Source organism: Plecotus auritus, assembly GCF_963455305.1.
Source record: "Plecotus auritus genome assembly, chromosome: 6".
NCBI classification, from domain to species: domain Eukaryota; kingdom Metazoa; phylum Chordata; class Mammalia; order Chiroptera; family Vespertilionidae; genus Plecotus; species Plecotus auritus.
This window is the reverse complement of record NC_137773.1, coordinates 56931673-56953639: the sequence shown is the minus strand read 5'-3', so window position 1 is coordinate 56953639 and position 21967 is coordinate 56931673. Positions and strand designations below refer to the sequence as shown.

Here is a 21967-nt window from a genome sequence, read left to right as displayed (position 1 = left end):
GCTATTTATCCTAATAGGAATATAAGAACTAGGTATCTTTCATTGTAGGCATATAATTTTTAACCCTTAACTTTTCTGGACTTTTTTTTATGCTATGCCTCTCTAATCAAGACCTTTTTGTTAAATCATTAATGATTTCTGTTTAAAGAATGAGAGACATAAAGTTGCAGAAAATAAATGATAAATTATTATTTATTGAAAGACATCCAGTTGAGAAATATATGGCACATGATTATGATTACGTTCCACTAATTCATATTTCTGAATTACACTTTCCGCTAATTCCAGAGCATTATTTTCATGCAGCAGTGGTAGGAAGCATTGATTATTAATTTTTTATGACCATCCTCTTGATAAAGCATGTAACATCAAGAACTTTTAGTATAGTCATTTTCTACCATTTGAGTATGTGATACTCTAATGTGAAGAAATCTTAGAGTCTAAGTCTAGGCTATTTAGACTGTTATTTGTGACATACAAAATTTAGTTATATAAAACCAGTAGTACCTGGCTTCCGCCTATCTTTGTGTTGCAATGTTCCATCATTTATGGCTTGTCCCAAGCACAAAATCCTGAGCAATGTGATACCAGGTGTTGAAGTAACATGGTAACAGTAGTGCAGTTTGTGTTCACACACTGTTCAGGAGATCACGGGTTTATCTGAAGGTTTATCTGAAGGTTCTCTTTTCTCTTCTGTAGTATCATTACATATTTCATCAGATACATCAGCTATAGTAGGGGTAGTCTGGGGAGTCAAAGTACGTCCAAACCCTTGATAGTGACCCACGGGGGAAGGCGGCACAGAAGAGGCAACAGAAATTGCATCTTGTGATGATGATGATAACAAGCTTGTATGTTCATTTTGATCTTGATCCTCAGGAAAAAATTTTTTCCTAGGATGTCCCATGACTGTCCTTCCTTTAAGGAAATATAAAGGTTTCCAAATTAGCCAAAAAGTAAGTATTCGTTTTTTACCTTTATAAACTTATATGCTAAAAATAAGCTCCCCTTCCCCCTCCCTATTTGAAGAGCCTTATTGTGGTACTGCTTTAAACAAAGTCTTTTCATCTCTTATGGTAAATAGCTACTAAATTGCCCTTACGAAAGTTACCTATTTGGATAAATTCAATGACTGGTACTTACCAACATGCCTTACTTGTTCAGAAATGTCATCCCTAATGTCTGAAACATCCCACATAGCAAGAAAGGAATCAAAGCATGAGCCCTCTTCTGCTTCTTGGACATATGGTTTATATGAGAAAGTGTAGTGATGAGCAATAGCAGCCAGGAACATCTCAATACAAATAATAAAGTCCTACAACAACAAAAAAAATCAGTCATCTTTAGTTTAAATCTAGTTTTGTAGGTAAAGGGAAAACACTACCTTTTCAAAAAACACTTCCTCCTTTTCAAAAGTACTTAAGTATCAATAGCTGGGGTTTTCTTCATAAGTATAATCATTTTCCAAAATAATTATTTTTTACCTCAAAAAAAAAAAAAAGACCGCCAAAAATTTAAATCTATTTTGTATTAACTTAGTCAAGTATTTCTTAGCAAAGTACATAGAATGCTCAATCCACTGTTCAAGGACTAAGAGAAGAAGTGCAGAAAGATAAATTGACTAGGAATAACAAAATCTAGGTCGTATTCCTGGCTCTACAAATTAGTAATTAATGACTAATTTCTCTAGGGTTCCTGCATTTCACCTCTAAAGTGAGGATAACAGTAGTCCCATAGCCTGCACAATGTCATGTTTAAAAGATAAAATATTTTATATAAGCACGCTTAACAAATAGTCAAGTTCTATTGAATTCAGAGAAAGCACTACTTACCTGGAGGCCTGTAGCCACAGCTTCTACAGTTCGCCATTCCCATGTGTGCTTTTCAGAAATAACGCCAACTTTTACCAACAAAGCAATAACTACTGCTTGCCTATATGTTAGGAAAAGGTAAATGCCAAATCTAAATCAAGCATAAAATGAGCAATTGTTTTAAAAATACGCCATTTTAAAGATAAGCCCCAGCACAACCTGTGGACCATCACAACCACCAACACACCCTGCCTTCACAGCATATTCTTGAAGACGCTGTGTGTCTATATTAAATATACTTACTTGCTTTACAAATTTACTCTTCTAGTAGAGTTTCATCACATGAATTTGAATTATGTATTCTTGGAACTTCACTGCTTAGTTTATGTCTTTTTGTTTTGAAAGTGTGTGAACTTAGATTTAAGCTCTTCCTATACATAGATAATGCCTAACACACTGTACAATAGGCACTTAAAATGAAATAAAAGGTAGCCCTGGCTGGTGTGCTCAGTGGTTAGAGTATCAGCCTGCACACCAGAAAGGGTCACAGGTTCATTCCCCAGCTTTGGTCGTCGTCATCGGGGTGCCTGCGGGAGGCAAGCAGTTGATGTGTCTCTCTCACACTGATTTTTCTCTCTCCCTCCCTTCCACTCTCTCTAGAAAGCAATGGAAAAATATCCTCATGAGGATTAGCAAAAAATAAAAATACAATGAAACAAAGGGTAGATACTTAAATGTTATTTATACATGTGTTAATTGATTATTCAAATTATTTTAAAAACATTTGAAACCAGTCTTGTTTGAAGTACTGGAATTAGAGACAAACTTAGCAGGGGTCTAACTGTAACACAGGGAGTCATATTGAGCATTTCAAGCAAATCTCAGGATGTGACCCTAGGCTAAATTTAATCAGCTAATAATGAGACAGACACACTTTCATAGTTGTACAGATAAGAATATTCACTTCAATGTTGCTTGGAATGGTGAAAAAATTAGAAACAACCTAAATGCCAATAGGAGATTGGTTAAAAAGTTACATCCACACAACAGAATACTAAGCAAAACCAAAAACCTAAACAAAATTATATTTTACTTTACTGGCAAAGAATTATATCCACAATATATTGAACATATTAAGTTCTTTAAGTTTTTGTAGTATGGAACTGTTTCTATGGAGTTTTAATAACACAATGTTAATCATTCTGGGTGGTAGGATTAAGAATTTTTTTTTCACTTTTTATATTATTTGTATGTTGTTAAATTTGATGTGTTTCTAGGCCTCTTATCATCCACCCTATAACTAAATTGGGACCATGTACAATTTTAACTGTTTTTTGTTGTTAATTCTCACCCGAGGATATTTTTTCCATTGATTTTTAGAGAGTGGAAGAGAGGGAGGGAAAGGGAAGAGAGGGAGAGGAAGAAGAGAAGCAAAGAGAAATATGGATGTGAGAGACACATTGACTGGTTGCCTCAACATGAGCGCTGACCAGGGTTAAGTATCAAACCTGCAACCCAGGTAAGTGCCCTTGACTGGAATCAACCTGTGACCCTGATGCTCTAAACCAGTAGTTCCCAACCTTTTTTTGGCCATGCCCCACCAAGCATCTCTAAAATCCAGATGCCCCCTTGTGACATATAATTCTTATTATTCAAAAAGTGAACTCCTATTCATGTGGAGGAAGCCTAAAAGGCCATTAACTTGGTCTAAGCAATCTTCCAAAGAACATGGCATCCTTGAAAGAGAAAAATAAAAGAACAAAAGGACAGTTGAAGTACTGAGGAAGAAATCACTAAGAAATTGTTTAAAAAATCATAATAATATGAAGTGATATAAAAAATAGCAAATAAAGTTTCAAAACATAATAGAGAACTGAAATGCATAAATGTCACTATATTTACATACTGTATTTGAGGCCCCTCAAACCATAGAACTGCAAAAAATTCAGTTAATAACTCATTCTTGAATTGCCCCCCCTTAAAAATCAAACTGCCCCCCTGTGGGGCATGTGCCCCATGGTGGGAACCACTGCTCTAACCACTGAACCCACTGGCCAGGGCTGCCTTTAAAAATTTTTTTTACTTTATTTTTTTCTTTATTGATTAAGGTATGACATATGTGTCCTTCCCCCCTATTGTCCCCCACCCCCCACTCATGCCCTCACCTACTAATGAATATTTTCTCACATTATTAAATATTCTATTTTACTGCAAACTGCAAAGTATTTTCTTATGTGAAAACACCATGATTTATTTTAATGATTCCTCTAGTGTTGAGACATTTAGGTTGTTTCAAAGTATTTTCTTTTTTTAAAATTTTAAAATGTTTTTTATTAATTTTTGGAGAGAGAGGAAGGGAGAGGGATAGATAGAAACATCGATAACTTCAATGAGAGAAACACATGGATCAGCTGCTTCCTGCACAACCCCTCCACCCCTACTGGGGAGGAAGCCCGCAACCCGGGCATTTGCCCTGACCGGTAATAGAACTAGTGACTTCTTGGTTCCTGGGTTGATGCTCAACCACTGAACCCACACTGGCCGGGCTCAAATTATTTCCTTCTTATAAATGTTACAGTGGCCATCTGATTATTTCCTTATGAAAAACCAAAAAGGGCTAAAAGGATGAACTTATTAAAAGGTAATTAGAGACATTTTAATTCATCTTCTATATTAAAACTATTTTAAAAATCCTAGTCAAGCCCTGACCGGTTTGGCTCAGTGGATAGAGCGTCGGCCTGAGGACTCAAGGGTCCCGGGTTTGATTCCGGTCAAGGGCATGTACCTTGGTTGTGGTCACATCCCCAGTGGGGGGTGTGCAGGAGGCAGCTGATTGATCTTTCTCTCTCATCGATGTTTCTAACTCTCTCCCTCTCCCTTCCTCTCTGTAAAAAATCAATAAAATATATTAAAAAAAAAAATCGTCATTCTCCCCTTAAAAAAAAAAAAATCCTAGTCAACAGTTTTACTGTCTTTAGGAAATGAAAACATCCTATATAATAAAAGGGTAATATGCAAATTGACCCTAATGGCGGAACGACTAGGAACTAGGAATGATCAGTTGCTATGACACGCACTGACCACCAGGGGGCAGATGCTCAACGCAGGAGCTGCCCTCTGGTGATGAGTGCACTCCCACAGGGGGAGCTCCGCTAAGCCACAAGCCCGGCTGACTGCTGCGAGCGCAGCGGCAGTGGCGGGAGCCTCTACCCGCTCCTCGCCAGCGCTATGGATGTCCGACTCTGGCTTAGGTCCACTCCCCAAGAAGCGGGCCTAAGCCACAGTCGGATATCCCCTGAGGGCTCCTGGGCTGCCAAAGGGATGTCTGCCAGCTTAGGCCCAATCCCCTGGGGAATGGGCCTAAGCCAGTAGGTGGACATCCCCCGAGGGGTCCTGGACTGCGAGAGGGCACAGGCCGGGCTGAGGGACCCTCCCCACCCAGTGCACAAATTTTTGTGCACCGGGCCTCTAGTTTAAGATAAAGTAATACTTACCAAAAAGAAACAAAAACCACCAGCTTTACACAAAGAAACTTGCCAACAGGCTGGATTGGACTCAGTTCTTCCTTCAGTACTTTATAAAATAGCAGCAGACAGTACATGGCAAACTAGAAACAATCAAGATTAAAAATTAAACTTCTTCATTAAGAATAACTAAATATGGTGTTAGAAATATTAAAGTTATAAAGCAGAGACCTGGTACAGAGTAATGTTTCATGCAAATTTTTCTGGACTTTATTATGGTATTTTTAGATTAACAACAAGCTTTTATAGTTTACTGTGGATGAATATACATGATATGAAATTTCTCAGAAGAGATGTATAACATTTCCCCTGAAAATGGTTTTAAGCGTTCACTTATTGGGGCCCAGAAACAACAGATGATGGCCATGCATAGAAGAAATTAAAACATTATCTGCTTATAAATTATCATTAATTTTATAAGGGTTGAGCTATTCATTATAAGTCATATTAAAAAAGTACTTTTCATTAAAACTGTAACCATGATATCTGAAAGTAAGGACGGAATCAGGGAAACAATTTTTCTAGAGGGCAGTATTTTAATACAGCTGAATTTACTTTTATATAATAAATGATAAAGACTTAACTATTGAAAAAAATTAGTTGTAATGACCTAATGTAGTGTTGCATAGCAGTAAAAACTTTTCTAAAAGTTTACTTTTTCCATTAAAATAATAAAATGTTCACTTAAGATATTTAGAATATCAAAACAGTAACATACTAAGTTGCTCATAGGCCCATCATCCAACTAAAATTTTTTTTTTTAAATATATTTTATTGATATTTTACAGAGAGGAAAGGAGAGGGATAGAGAGTTAGAAACATCGATGAGAGAGAAACATCGATCAGCTGCCTCCTGCACACCTCCTACTGGGGATGTGCCCGCAACCAAGGTACGTGCCCTTGACCGGAATCGAACCTGGGACCTTTCAGTCCACAGGCTGACGCTCTATCCACTGAGCCAAACCGGTTTTGGCTAAAATGGTTTTTAACAGGCATCATCAACTAAAAACAAAATTTTGTTGCCTGATTATCTCCCCCCCTTAACCTTACTTTCCATAAGTTTCATAAAAATTATTTTTAATAACTGCCAAATATTTTGGCCAGTGGAAGCACCATAGTATATTTCACCAGTCCCCAACACTGGGTTTAGGATTGTTTTCACCCTTTCGCTATTACAAACAGGAGTAGGGTCCCGGATTGCGAGAGGGCACAGGCTAAGCTGAGGGACACCCAACCCGCCCTGTGCACAAATTTCATGCACCGGGCCTCTATATACAATGACAATCAAAGCATAAGTACTTCTGACCATTACTTGAGGATGCATTCCCAGAAATGGAATTACTGGTCCCAAAGAATATAAACATGTGAGAAAGCTTTGAATACACAGGCATTTGGTTAAAAAAAATTTTTTTTAATTTTTATTTATTTTTAGAGAGAGAGAAACATTGACTTGTTTCAAATCTATCCATGCACCCATCAGTTGATGCTTGTATGTGCCCTGACTTGGGATTGAACCTGCAACCTAGGTGTATTGGGATGACTTTCTAACCAACTGAGCTACACAGCCAAGGCCTGGGCATTTTTTATTCAAACCTCTAAAACCACACATGCATGCCACATAATCTAAATTACTATTTTGCTAAAAGTATTAAAAGATTTTAAATAAAGTGTACATTAAGTTGAAAGAATCAGATAATTATATATTTGAGCATTTCAGTATCTAGAACATAATTTTTTTAAACTTAGCATTCTCAATTTGTCTTTAATTCCAAATATATGAAAGAATCTTACTGAATATGCCTAGGATACCTTTTTTTTTAAGGGAGGGAATTGTGCTTTTATTTATGACATATCCACAAATTGTGCAATAAGTACCCAGAACCAAATGAACAAACACGATAAGCAGGTTAAGATATAAGTCACCAAATAATTAACAAAGATATTATACCTTTATATCTGTATAAAGATATGTTACAGTTTCTTGAAATTCTTCCTATAAATCTAATTTCAAGATAAAAAAGTAACAAGCTTTATTCCCAAAGAAACTTTCCCTAAGAATCTAGAGTTATAAATACTAATTTAGTACAGTAGAATGCGTACTTACCAATTGTGACATATTGTTTATAATAACCAAGTAAGTCCAAGCATTTGAAAAACTGAAGTTGCCTTCATCATATACACCAAGCAGCTCACAGATTCTAAATATGATAAAAATGAGACAACTTTTTGATTAACTAATAAATACAGCATGGACAGCAATACTTACATTTAGAAGTCAGTTTATTTAAAAGACCCTATAGATAATTACTTGATTTTGTCATAGAGGTGGTTCAAAAAAATAAAAACTTTTTTTTTAGAAATGTACATGATTGTACCTCCAACTTGAAGTAAATCCAAAGTAAGACACAAACATTGAACTGGAAAGGTTATATATAGATTCAAAAAAATTATGCTGCCTTATTTTCAAAAGCTTGATTGTTATAAAATGCAGGTCTATAAGTACAACTCTAATGTTTTCACCCAAATTGTCTTGGAAGAAAATTTTTTTTTTTAAAGAATAGTTTATTGATTTTTAGAGAAGGGAAAAGAGAGAAACATTAATATGAGCGTAGCGTGGATGAGCTGTCTCCTGCATGCCCTACCGGTGACTGAGCCCACAACCTGGGCATCTGCCCTGTTCGGGAATCAAACCAGCAACCTTTTTGGTGCACGGAATGATGCCCAACCAACTGAGCCACACAGGCCAGGGCTTGGAGGTAAATTTTATGAAGACCCACATCTAAGTATTAACTTATATGATTACCTAGTTTCTAAACTGCAGAAAATAAAGCATACCTTCATAAATAAGTGAATTAGTCTTAACTCTAAGGTAAATATCACTAAAAATTGCTAGCTCAAAGGTAGAATAAAGAATTGAATATTTCTCTCCCTTGTCTTCCCTTTCTTCCTCTTTAATTATGCAGAATGTTAGTAGATAACATTCAATTAACTAGTAGATAAAACATGAAAATCTACTTGCTTTACATTATTTTTTTATAATTATTTTTTTTAAATATATTTTATTGATATTTTACAGAGAGGAAGGGAGAGGGATAGAGAGCTAGAAACATCGATGAGAGAGAAACATCGATCAGCTGCCTCCTGCACACCTCCCACTGGGGATGTGTCCGCAACCAAGGTTCATGCCCTTGACCGGAATCGAACCCGGGACCCTTCAGTCCGCAGGCCGACGCTCTATCCACTGAGCCGAACCGGTTTCGGCTTGCTTTACATTATTTGATATTTTTAAATTTTTAGGGAATAAATGTTACCAGGTAGCTTAATTTTGCCTCAAGTGCTAAGCCTTGACAGAATTATTAAAAAATAAAAATATGGTTTCTTCCTTGGAATATAGTGTTCATATCTAACTTAACTATTTAGAAAATAAAACCATGCAATGAATCTAAAGTAGCATACTTTAATTTCATGTAATAGATGTTTCTGTAAAGCTGTGTGAACTAGTATTTAAAAAAGAAAGTATTTTTTAAATGATTTCCAGAAAGCTCTAGAGAGAATGTTATTTAGAAGAATTCTGTGGCAAATCTTTGCCTATAAATGGTCACCTGATTTCATATAGTTGGGTTTCTATATATTGTGTTTTTTAAATAAGACTACACCTGTGTTATAAACAAGTATATTAACATTCTTTATATGTTTTTCTACTCAGTTGCACCACATAAGAGCATGAGGATTTGGAAAAAAATAAACGATAATATAAGCTCTATGTACTTACAAAGCAATGATGGTGGTGAATGGTCTGACAACTGTATACTGCAATACACCCAGTTTGCACCTAAACAGCAATACTCTGCCAAAGAAAAAGACTTAGTATTTTCAACTACTCATTTAAATAGTACCAGATTTTCTCCAAAGCTCCCAAATTATAATCACTTGGACAAATGATGCCATATTTATATTTAATTCTTTTAACATAGTTATTCTAAATGGCGACTGGGGAAGAATGTGGGTGGTAGCAAATAAATTATTTAAATACTATTTTTAAAATTATTTGACAACCACATCTTCTGCAGGACCCCCTTTCTGTGTATAGTGTCAAATTAGTGCTGCACAGATCAAAAGAAAAAATGTGGGTCCGTGTGTTTCTGGAAGGAAAACTGACTAACAAATGAATTGCGTGTGTGCATGCGTATGTGAAAGCATGCGCACACGCAAGTTAGGAAGTATCATTTACATTTTAGGATTCAGTTTCCTTTCAAGTTTGGTAGTTAAGTGGCACTCCAGAGACTATCACTGACTAGATACTCTGAAAGGACAAAATAAAAATCCTATATAAACAGTTTTTATTCTATTGCTGGACTCACTCAAATACAGAGGAAATTTCACAAGCAGTAACAAACAAAAACAAAAAAGTCCCAAAACACAACTACCAGAAAAAGGCTTTCCACCTGGGAGCCTTGTGTAAGTCTTAAAAGACCAAGCGGGTCTGAGAACAAATGCTTATTTAGCACTCCTCTCAGGAAAAGTGGTTATCACTGTCATGTATTATGAATCCCCTAAATTAAGAATTACATCTAGAATGAGAATATTGTGAGTCTGGTATGCAAACCTTCAGATGCTGTGTTACTAGGTCTGAATAACTATTGGGGTTCTGTGTGCTGAGAGCCTTCCCTGTGCTGAGGTGGTTCACTCCCACTTACAAGCAAGCATGCTACCTGTGGTGGTGTCCAGGAATTGTACTTGGGCTTGTTGCAAGATCTCTTGATGAGCATCCTTCGGCTGTATGTGGTGTGCTTCCTGTCCCATAAGCTTTACAAAGCTTAAGTTGGAGCTGGTTAAACCTATAGTATTCTATGAGTTGAGTGCCACACCAAACCTGAGACCATTAAGGGTGACTACACAGATGGATTAAATAGCCAATTAGATACCATTAAAAGCTGTGGAGAATTAATGAACTATAAGATTTATCTGAAAGAACTGCTGAGACAAAGAGACAATGTGAATGAGAGTTACAAAGAATGAAATAGAATCAATTCTAACATATAATCAGAGTTACAAAAGACTGAGGAGAGGAAAGGCAACATCAGAAGAGATTATGGCTGAGAACTTTTCAGAACTGATGAAAAACATGAATTTACAAGATTGGGGCACACTGTAAATTAAGCAGGACTAAAAACAAAACAAAAAAAACCTAGATACTTCATAAACTGCAAAACATCAAAGACAGATAAGGTCTTAAATGCAGTTGGGAAGACAGGTCACCTATAATGGAAAGACAATTAGATTGACAGTAGAGGGTTAACAGTAAAAACCGAAGCCAGAATTAGGTGGAATAAACTCTTCAAAATGCTCGGAGAAAATTCCTGTCAACATAAGAACTAAATCCAGCAAAACTATCTTTCAAGAATTACATCCAGCAAAACTATCTTTCAAGAATGAGGGCAAAATAAAGATACTTTGGATAAGTATAAAACTAAAGAAATTTTTAAAATACTTTTAAGGAAGTGATTCTAGACCAGTCGTGGGCAAACTACGGCCTGCGGGCCGGATCTGGCTGTTCCATCCGGTTCTCTTGCTCTCCCCTCCGCTCCTTTACTTTGAATTTATATTAGTTCACACAAACACTCCATCCATGCTTTTGTTCCGGCCCTCCGGTCCAGTTTAAGAACCCATCGTGGCCCTCGAGTCAAAAAGTTTGCCCACCCCTGTTCTAGACAGATGAAGAACTGAGATGCAAGGAGTGAATGTAGAACTTAAAGTGAAGTGTATAGTTTCAAAAGTACGTTAAAAAAAGGAAGAAAGGCTGTAAATTAAAAAGCTAAGGCTCTAATATGTTAGGAAAAGAACAAAGTAAACCAAAAGAAATGAAAAAGGAAAAAACAGAGCAAAAATAATGGAATAGAAAACAAATATACTCTAGAGCAGGGGTGGGCAAACTTTTTGACTCGAGGGCCACAATGGGTTCTTAAACTGGACCGGAGGGCCGGAACAAAAGCATGGATGGAGTGTTTGTGTGAACTAATATAAATTCAAAGTAAAGGAGCGGAGGGGAGAGCAAGAGAACGGGATAGAACAGCCGGGTCCGGCCCGCGGGCCGTAGTTTGCCCAAGGCTGCTCTAGAGAGACTCAACAAAACAAAAAATCAGTCCTTGAGAAAACTAGGGGAACTTCTGGCAAGATTTTTCAAGAAAAAGATAAAGATACTAATAACATTAGAATTGGAAAAGGAGTCATCACAATAGATCCAAAAGAGATGAAGTTATAAACTAATGTATGCCCATATATTTTAAACTTTATCTATTCTGCCCAATTCCTAAAAACTATAATTAAAAACACACACACGATTCCAGAAACCACAGGAAGCCTGACTAGTTCTATAATGTCACCCCACAATGAAAAGTCCAGGCCTAATCTTTCAAGGTATAGGTCACAATCTCTTCTTGTAATCCTATATAATAAAAGGCTAATATGCAAATCGACTGAACAGAGGAACCATCTGTTCCTATGACTGTCCCTATGACGTGCACTGACCACCAGGGGACAGACGCTCAATCCAGGAGCTGCCCCCTGGTGGTCAGTGTGCTCCCACAGGGGGAGTGCTGCTCAGCCAGAGGCCCTGAGCTGGGCTCATGGCTGGTGAGCCCAGCGGCCGTGGTGAGAGCCTCTCCCACCTCTGCCTCTGCCGCAGCGCTAAGGATGTCCAACTGACAGCTTAGGCCCACTCCCCATCAGTCAGACATCTCCCAAGGGCTCCCGGATTGCGAGAGGGCGCAGGCTTGGCTGAGGACCCCCCCCCCCCCCCCAGTGCATGAATCTCGTGCACCGGGCCTCTAGTAGACAAATAAAAGGCAGTAATTCCTATTCAAGCAGTATAGCCTGGATATCAAAACCAAACAGGGAAGGTATGAGAAAGAAAACTAGTAGTCCAATTTTACTCATGTAAAAATTCTAAACAAAATATTAGCAAACCAAATCTTGTAGAAAAACAGATGATACATCATAACCACTTTAAATTTATCCTTGAAAGCAAGTTTTTAATTTTAGAAAATTCATGAATCTAATTCACTACATTAATAGGTTAAAGGCGAAAAACCATGATCATTTCACTAGATATAGAAAAAGCATTTGATTTTCTCATTAACTAGTTTTATCATCTTGAGTAAATTAATTTCTGCAGACCCTGGTTTCCAATTGTAAAAGGGTGTTAATGATTTCTAAGGTTTACACCCACAATATTTTAAGTTTTCTATTTAGAATGAATAATGTAAAAGAAACTAACTATGTGTGGATTATAAAAATGTGTTGTTTTAGTCTTCAAACTTGACTACGAACTACTCAAGCTTAGGGACTCAGATTTTTTTGTCTTGCTCATAGTACTTAACACGGCTTTGCAGAGAACTGACAGCTTAAATAAAACCAAAACATAAAAGAACTAAAACAAAGCGTACTTACTCTCCCATAGTCCATGGTGGACAGCAACATAAAGGAGGGAAATGTTTCTGTTGATCTTTGGCTTCAAGGATTAATACCAGATTCGGATACCGGTTAGTTAGATAATTGGTAAGGAATCCCATAAAGTTGTAAATGACATAAGCTTCATAACATTCTCTGCAGGTATCCACATATATTGCAATGCTGGGATATTTCAAAGCTACCCACTATAAAAAAAGCACAGATGTTAAAAATAGTTGCAGCTAAGATAAAATGAATCACCACTCCAATTCATGATATTCATAATAAACTAATTTTTGAACTTGCCACATATTGACATCAAACTTTTGAAAATTTATTATTATAAGGGCTACCAGACAATCTGTGAGATGAATTTCTAAAAGCAGTAAACATTTTGGATATTGGTAAATGAAAACATCCATGTTTGGGAGTAAATAATGAATATGAAGAAAGAAGCTAAATTACATTCACTTGGGTTTTTAAATAAAACCTGAAATGTTTCTTGACATGATCATAGAAAATGCTGTGAAAAACATTTCCTTTATATTGAAACAAATTAAAGCAGTCACCTGTAAAAACTGTGCTAGGATCCATTGGGAAGGTTTTTTTGTTGTTGAAAAGATTTAGTAAGTAAAAAGGATGATGATATCAATTTAAACATTGCATTTTTTTAGGGCTAAGAGCTACTAATCTGAAATTTTAAAAGATCAAGCAAAGAAAACAGCTATAGTTTTTGTGTTTTTTTTTTTTTAAAAATAAGAGAATGTTTATTTAGAAAATCATCACAGAGATAGGAGTGAGCGGTAGAAGAAATGGGCTCAGGAGAGAATGGAGGAAGAATAGGGGAAGGGGAAAGGTGAGGGCATGCTCAGGGGAGATTGCTAACAGCTAAAGATTTTAAAACATGTTAAATATCTGCCTTTTCTATTGTCGTACTTTACCTTTATCAACATTGAAAACAAGTGAACCTTTTCACTTTTCTTCTTAATTTGATTCTTACTGTCAAATACTTTCATTACTTTAAGCATTCTGCAAGTAGTTAGTATCTTCAAAAAAGTCCTTAGTTAATGAGATAAAATGAAACATACTTACACTATCTAAACTGTATATGGGTACCATCCAAAGAATCCTATTTGAAGAGCAAAACATCAATTAAAAACATTTTACATTATATTTATGAAGTAAGCCAACAACAACACTAATACAGTAGATTCAAAATATGTTAAGATTTACCTTATTATTGGTTTCTGTAGTTCAGGTTGTGTATAATGCACTAAATGTTGCAATATCCCCCATAGTGATATAGGTATAGTCAACAACAAAAATATTCCAGCAATAAACCAAGCCTTGGTGTGAATTCCAACCTTAAGAAGCAGAAGAACACGCTAGTATAAATTCTCTGATATTAAAAGTAAAGAGCTAAATATTTTTATTTTTTAAATTTCCATTTATTTGATTAGTAATGGGGCTTACTATTTTCCAAATGACTAGTAGCCATTTCTTATTTATTCTTTAATAAGCAGCCTATTCTTACTTTTGTAGAGGGAGGGGGCAGAATTTTCCTCATGGGATTGAGCATTTTTCCTCATGGGGCCTTCTGTAATAGTGTTGTGTACATTAACAATTTTAACATCATGCCATTTTCCCTCAGCTGATTTGGCCTTTAGAGTTGATTATTGTGTTTGGAGACATACAGAGTTTTCAAATTTTCTATACAACTCAAATCTAAAAATCTTTATCTGGTTTATTCCTTTGCTTTTTTATCTAGAAAGTTAAAAACCTACCTACATTTTCTGCAAATTCTGTTACACAACATGTTAGTAGAACATTTACTGAAAGCTTACTATATCAGATACTTTAACATGCATTAAGTCTTTTAACCCTCCTGTTTGATAAATAATGCAACAACTACTGTTCAAGTAAACTGTGTTAATATATGCTATCCCTTTTATACATAACAATATCAACTCAGGATATTACATTCAAAAAAGCTCTAATTTCTCTTTTAAGTCAATATCTGATCAATATTCTATCCTGTAAAAGCTTCATTTCTAAAAATATACTTTGAATTATCTCATCCTAGGTAGAGTTGCAGTAAGGCACATATTTTTCGATAAAAACAAATTTATTTGAACCTCTGTTCTATCTGAGGTGCCCTTGAGAATGAATTTTATACTAACTTGGACTCTTGCCTTAAAAGAGTATGAATTCTTTTAATTAAAAAAAAAAAAAGCAAATGCTAACTTTTTAAAGGAAAAAAGGTGGGCATTTATTTTTGGTACTTGAGGTATTTGAGCAGTTAATTAAAATAGAACTGAAGTCCACAACTTCTAGTTTTACAGTTTTGAACAGTAAAAGGCGGTCAAAGATTAAAGAAGCAGAAAACAAAAGAATACAAATATATTCTTATAACAATAAATTCCTACATTAAACTGTATGGAGAACTTGAAAAGCAAATATGAAAGCCTTGCTGAATGCTGGAGATTACTCAAAGCAGTAAGTGAAAGGCAAACATGTGGAGTTGAAGATGAAAGGAATGTCTGAGCAATCATATTCCAGGATTTCTGCTTGACTAAATGCCATTTAAAAGTGAGTATTCATTTTAGTGATGACCTAAAGTAATAATAAAAATAAAAGCACATTTTAGATCTTTTCTATTATAAGGTGATCACTAGGAACAGTATTGCCACATAATTTTAATGCCCACAGTTGTCTTTATGATTGCCTTAGTGCCAAAAAGTAGAACTTGGTAGTAGATATGAGAAAAATGATGTGTCTGTGACTAATAAAGGCAAAGTGACCTCAGTGTGCTGTAAGGGAAAAAGTTCTTTTTCAAACGATCAGAAAAGAAGTGACTAGATAATTGAGTCATTTCAGTATAGTGATGACAGATTTAAAATATCTTGCATCATGGAGTTAGTACCATTTTTACATTGCCAGTGGTAGTTGAGTTTCATCTGTATACTTTAATGCCATTAATGTGAATCACTGGTTTTACAGTTGTTTTAATTTTTGAACTATATGAAAAGCCATATGTATAAGAAATTTAAATTCTTTGATGCATATTTAAGCAACATAATAAAATAAGTCAACTCTAGGTCTCTGTAGAAATTAATATAATTATTACACTGACTTTAATTTAATTTACATTTATCTCTGAATTATGCACACTTGAGACACACTGACATAAGGATACCATTAACATTATTACATTTCTCAGCCATGAGTAGGGTTTCCTGGCTCACAAAACAAGGGAGAGATAAGCAGCGGAGATTTTTTTTTCCTCCACTAAGGTAACTTAAGAAAGTAGAGAGGAAAGAAAAGACCATTAAGGATGAGCATCCAGGAGTGAGATAATTGTCCCTCAGTGTAATGCTTTCAAAGCTGAGTACAGAGGAATAGGAGAGCATTTTCCCCAATCCTCTTGAGGGGAAGAGAGAAGCACTAACATAGAAGGTAGCTACTTGGGGCATGAAGACCAGGGCTCAGAGTAAAATGACTGCAGAGCATCGTGACATTTGTGCATTTAATTTACTTGACTTCAATTATACATACTTGGCCAAGTAAGAGAGTGAAAGAAATAGCTTAAATAGTGCAGATGGTCATCTTGCCATTCCAAAAAATGTGTGTGCCCCACCATGGCCATGTGAGCAGCTTTAGGAACCTCCTGTTTTCTACAATCTCAGTTCCCATTGATTTCAGTGTGAGCACTGTGATTCTAGTGTTTAAAAGACATGTATTTTTATACAAAACTGTCTCTAAATATCAACTACTTTATCTAGGGCTCAGGCAGATGCTACAACTTTGCCTTAGGTGTTCAATTGAGAACCTAATCCCAACTGAGATGTTATTCCAGAAGAAAAAGAATTGCTGCTCCAATGCAAGAATAGTGATGCTATTTTAAAAACAACTGAGGTAATTAGGACTTATTGAGCACCTACTATGTGCTGAGCAGAGTGTTAAGCGTTTTGGATACACAAACTCATTTAGTGAATAATGATGAAGAGAATGATAAAGGTAATTAATATTTGTAGAGAGCACTTTACCACAATGTCACTTTAGCCACTTATCTCAGTTTTCATTTCTATAGAATGAAGATAATACCTATGCTTCTAGGTTATTAAGAATGTTAAATAAAACTATACCCAAATATTGGGAACATGCTATAGCTAAGTGTTTAGAACCTTAAAAACCAAAACACAACAAGGGGGAAAAAAAAACCTGCTCTCCTAATCCTACACCCCTATCCACTATGCCATTCATTCCTTGGAAGTCAAAATACTCAAAACAAAAATGAACAAAACTTGTCTTCATATCTTGATTCCACTTCTTTACCCCACCACATTCATTTTTCAAACAACTCTCTCTTCTTTTAGCCATTACATTTCCATTGAGCCATTATTAGGGTCACTATACAATGACATTTCTATCTTGTGGAAGTCAATGGCTGGCTCAACAACACCAGAAACACACCTTTCCTAGCACTGCGCTTCCCCTCTGGCTGCTACTCGGTTTTTTTAAGTGCCTGTTCTTCTACTTGACCTCTAACTCTTGGTGCTAGGTCCTTGGCCTTTTCTTCTTCCTTACAATGACATTCATCTTTATGGCTTTAAACACCATCTACGTTCAGACAACTCCCATGAGTGCAATGGCCTTAAGGAGGGTGCATGCCCATCCTCCTGACTGAGCAAGGCTTAGGTGAAAACTCAAGAACTGAGAAAAGTCACAGGGGGATGGAGTGAAGTTGGTGTCAGGTCACGTTGGGCCTTAATGGCCATAGTTAGGGATATTGACTTTTAATCTGGGTCTAGGAGTGACTGGAAAACTTTGAAAAGAGGACACACATAGAGTAATTTTAATGTTTTTTTTTAAAAAATATATTTTATTGATTTTTTTACAGAGAGGAAGGGAGAGGGATAGAGAGTCAGAAACATCGATGAGAGAGAAACATCGATCAGCTGCCTCCTGCACATACTGGGGATGTACCCGCAACCAAGGTACATGCCCTTGACCGGAATCGAACCTGGGACACGTAGGCCGACGCTCTATCCACTGAGCCAAACTGGTTAGGGCTAATTTTAATGTTTTAATTCAAGACTTTTGCTGGTGTGCTGAGAATAGTCCAGGCAAAACATGATAAGAATTCCGCTCAGGGTGTTAGCAATGGAGACTGCAGATTAAAATTTTCCTTAAAAGATGGCACTTAAAAAACTCGTTGAAACCAACAACTGAGAAGTCTTAAAATAGGTTGCTACTATGCATATCATTAACCATAAAAGTATTTCCTATACCATACTCCAAACAAATACTCCAAAGTAAAAAATCCCCATTGGTATTAAGATGTCTTCGATAAACAAATTATGGAAAAACCTAAATATCCAACAAATAGGACATATTTAATGTGGTTGAATAGGATATTAACATTAAAAATAACTATATGGCCCTGGCTGGTTCGGCTCAGTGGACAGAGGGTCAGCCTGCGGACTGAAGGGTCCCAGGTTCGATTCCAGTCAAGGGCATATGCCGAAGTTGCAGGCTCCATCCCCAGTGGGGGGCATGCAGGAGGCAGCCGATCAATGATTTTCTCACATCATTGATGTTTCTATCTCTCTCTCCCTCTCCCTTCCTCTCTGAAATCAATAAAAATATATTTTAAAAAAATAATAAATAAAAATAACTATATGGACTATGTCAGTATGGGAAAATAAACAAAAAATAATTTAGTGAACATGCAGAAAACAAATGTATATTAAATACATTTTGTTTACTTATGTAAAAATCATTTCCACAATTAAAGGCCTCAAATTGAAGGTATGAAGAAATACAAGTTGGGTTGCAGGCTTGATCCCTGGCCCTGGTCCAGTGTGCAGGAGGCAAACAATGGATGTGTCTCTCTTACATCGATGTGTCTCTTTCTCTGTCTCTCCCCTTCTCTTCCACTCTCTCAAAATCAATGGAAAAATATCCTCGGGTAAGGATTAAAACAACAATAATAACAACAACAAAAGTATAAGTTGGCAATTACAAAATAGTCATGGGGATATAAGGTACAGCATATGGAACATAGTCAATAATAGTGTAATAATTATGTATGGAATCAGATGGGTGCAAGCTTATTGAGACGATCACTTTGTAAGTAATATAAACATCTAACCAGTATGCTGTACACCTGAAACTAATATTGAATGTCAACTGCAGTTGAAAAAAACAACCACCCAAAACATATAAATAAAAGACCTCAAACAGCCATGGTCTTGTCATAGGTCTTGTAAAATAGGTGTTTCTAACTAAAAGTACTTTCTGGTTATTTTAAACTTAGAATTTAAAGTTCATTATACAATTTCTATAAAGTACATATCTTAGTTAAGTATTTACCTTGGGTTCTTCCAGCTTGTAGTACTTTACTGATGTCATAATAAGAATATGACATCAAAAAATATACAAGGGACTTTTTGCAAAACCTTTGTTGGTTAAGAGTTAATTTCTAAAGTAAAAACAAACAACAAAGTTAAACCAACTAGAATCTTTTAATTCAGGAAGCTAATTAAATGCTAATAAAAGTCAATACATGGTTTTCAAGGTAGTTTTGATGATCAAGTCCAACATCTTAACAGATCAGATTTAAGGAATAAAATCCCCTTACTTTCAAGGAATTGATGAATACTTGCAGAACAAAACCGTGCTATTTTACACAGCTACCTTAATACATCCTAACTATGTTCTCGACCAGGTCCTACCTCCACCTGTGTCATGCTTTGAAAAACTATGCACAAGGAAACAGACAGCCTTATATCCTAAAACTGGGCTCATTTACATGATATGGTTTTCAGGATATCAAGTCTGGGGCATTCAGTGTAAAAATGGGCAACCTAAGATGGGCAGGAAGGTAGAAGAAAGGGTAGAGCCGATGGTGCAGTCCCCTTACCTGCAGTTTCTGCAATTCCCACACGCAAAGAGGAACCGCGACCATTATGATCACCAGATAGATGACCGCCACTAAAGGTCGAATCCATTGTCTCCAGTTCGTCCAGGTACAAGTGCAAGGCATGTCTCCGCATAAATCAGCTCCGAGTAGCAAGGAAAAAGGGCTCGAAGGAGGTTTAGATGGGGAGCCCTGTTCTTTGGCTGTTTTATCAACTCGCATACTACAGAGAAACTGCTGTTGGGCGACTTTACCAGCAGCTGGAGCCGCCTCCTCGGCCTGCGCTGTGTTTTCTGCTGCAGCTGCGGCAACGGCGGCCGCTGTGGGTGCTACCGGGGAGCTGGCCGGGCTGCATCCTTTCTTCCCCACTCCGCATCTACCCAGTTCTTCCGCGGCGGGAACCCCGGGCGGAGCCGCTGCCCTCACCTGGGGATCGCCCAGAGCTCCGCCTGCACCATGGCCTGGAGGGCTGCGCCGAACAGGACCGGCTTCTAAGGTTCCTGCACACAGCTTGCTTCTGCCTCGCAGCTGCCGGCCCACTCGCTTTTTCCTCGGGTGGCCAAGCTTCCTACCTCCTGGGCTCGCAGGGGGTCTCTGCGCCCTTTTCTTCTGATAAACAGAAGGGGAGACTCAAACTCTCCAGACCCACGATTGCCTCACCTGCTCCTAGGGGCCACCCTCCCAAGGCGGAACCTATGGCCAAACCATGGCTTCAGCCCCAGGGGCCTGAGATCGGTGATTGGTCAAAAGTGCCAAGTTGGGCCCGCCCTATCCGGTTCGCTTTGCACTCTCCGATTGGCCATTTGCTGGGGGGGCGGGGCTGTAAGGAGGCGTGTCAAGGTCAGACGCTTGGAAGAAGGGAAGGGGGATGGAAGTTGCTAGAATTGTCTGAGATCACTTGAGGAACCACTACTCCGTTCTTCCGCTGGCTGTATTCCGGCTTTCAGAAAGCCTGGGTAAGAGGCAGTTACCTTAGACCTGAACCTTCTTCTGCACAAAAGATTTCGGATTCTCGGTGGGAGAGGATGGGGGAACCCCCTGCAAAAGTCAGAGAAAAAGAATAGGAAACTTCTGCCTCGTTTTCTGTCAGTGGCCAGAACATAGGGGGTTGGGCCGCTCAGGTGTTTCGGGACCCCGCAGAAAGATCATTCTAAAGATAGCTTGCTTTTAGAAGCACTGCAAATACTGAATATCCTTTCTGCATTTGGAACATGTGTTAAAAGCTCACGCCCATTTAAGTTTCAAAAGGTTGACAATCCAGACTGACAAATTTTATGTTCTTCAAGCTTTCTCGATTAGTTTAGAAAGGCCTTTAAGAGCCCATTTACCATTTGCTTGCTCACAAACGTGCCCCATGTTATAATTGTCATTTTCTGAGGGGCAAGCACTGTACTAAGTTCATTATCTATTTTCTATCAGTTAATCTGCACAAAAATTCCAAAAGGTAGGCAGTTGTCCTTGTTACAGATCTGAGCTAGTCAGTGTTAGAGCTGGGAGTTTAACATTTGACTGGTCAGAGAGCACCTGCCATCTGAGAATTTCCGACTAATGACCTTATGAACAAGAAGCTCTCCTGTATTGAGTACACCCACCCTAGGTTTCTCACACGCAGTGAGGGAATGCTAACTTCCCTGGTGTCATTTGTCCTAGCCAACATTTGTTGCTTGGTTTCTGCATCCCTCTTCTAGATGTAACATCTGCATATGACAGTCTGGTGTATTGTAATACAAACTGTTTAAGAAATAGGCCTTTTGTTTGTTCTTCCTAAGCTAATCTCTACGAAATTGGAATTGTTTTTTAAAAATTTCCTGATCATCACATTAATGCATACTCCGCTGTTGCAGAAAATATAAGAATAAAGAATAGAAAAGTAACCCTTACTCTATAACTAAGTATTAACTACTATTTACTTTTTTTCATACACAATATAGTCTTCCTTGGATATACTGCACATATAGACTATCTCTGTGTGTTCAGCCACAGTCATTGCCACCTATATTCTTTCTCATAGGTAAACTTTTTTTTGCCAAATTTGTGAAACCTTCTTTGATTCCCCCTCCCTGTATCCTATAGCACTCTTAAATATATATATAATTGATTTCAGAGAGGAAGGGAGAGGGAGGAGAGATAAAAACATTAATGATGAGAGAGAATCATTGATTGGCTGCCTCCTGTATACCCTACATGCCCTCCACTGGGGGTCAAGCCCAAAACCTGGGCATATGCCCTGACCAGGAATCAACAGTGACCTCCTGGTTGCT

The 21967-nt window shown here is 37.3% G+C and overlaps 1 protein-coding gene across 2 annotated transcripts; it reads right to left on the bottom strand.

Moving 5' to 3' along the window:
* Positions 1-174: 174 nt before the first annotated feature.
* TMEM184C (transmembrane protein 184C) lies at positions 175-20434 on the bottom strand. 2 transcript variants are annotated; one of them, XM_080675001.1, is made up of 11 exons: positions 19710-20401; positions 19160-19268; positions 14018-14148; positions 13877-13913; positions 12785-12990; positions 9108-9182; positions 7440-7533; positions 5306-5418; positions 1833-1932; positions 1144-1315; positions 175-918 (listed from the first exon to the last, which is right to left on the bottom strand). In XM_080675001.1, the coding sequence occupies exons 2-11, from the start codon at positions 19196-19198 to the stop codon at positions 641-643; spliced, it is 1245 nt and encodes a 414-aa protein (XP_080531127.1). In that variant the 5' UTR covers positions 19199-19268; positions 19710-20401; the 3' UTR covers positions 175-640. The 2 variants fall into 2 exon arrangements, with proteins under 2 accessions (XP_080531127.1, XP_080531126.1); XM_080675000.1 differs by lacking the exon at positions 19160-19268 and having other exon boundaries at positions 19710-20434.
* Positions 20435-21967: the final 1533 nt, after the last annotated feature.

Excerpts from the sequence above, each read along its gene's own strand:
- TMEM184C (XM_080675000.1), bottom strand. The coding sequence starts at position 19,928 with ATGCGAGTTGATAAAACAGCCAAAGAACAGGGCTCCCCATCTAAACCT. Across the intron at positions 13,914-14,017 it reads CTACAGAAACCAATAATAAG|GATTCTTTGGATGGTACCCA; the intron begins GTAAATCTTAAC and ends CTCTTCAAATAG. Across the intron at positions 1,933-5,305 it reads GTGGTTTTTGTTTCTTTTTG|GCAAGCAGTAGTTATTGCTT; the intron begins GTAAGTATTACT and ends CCTAACATATAG.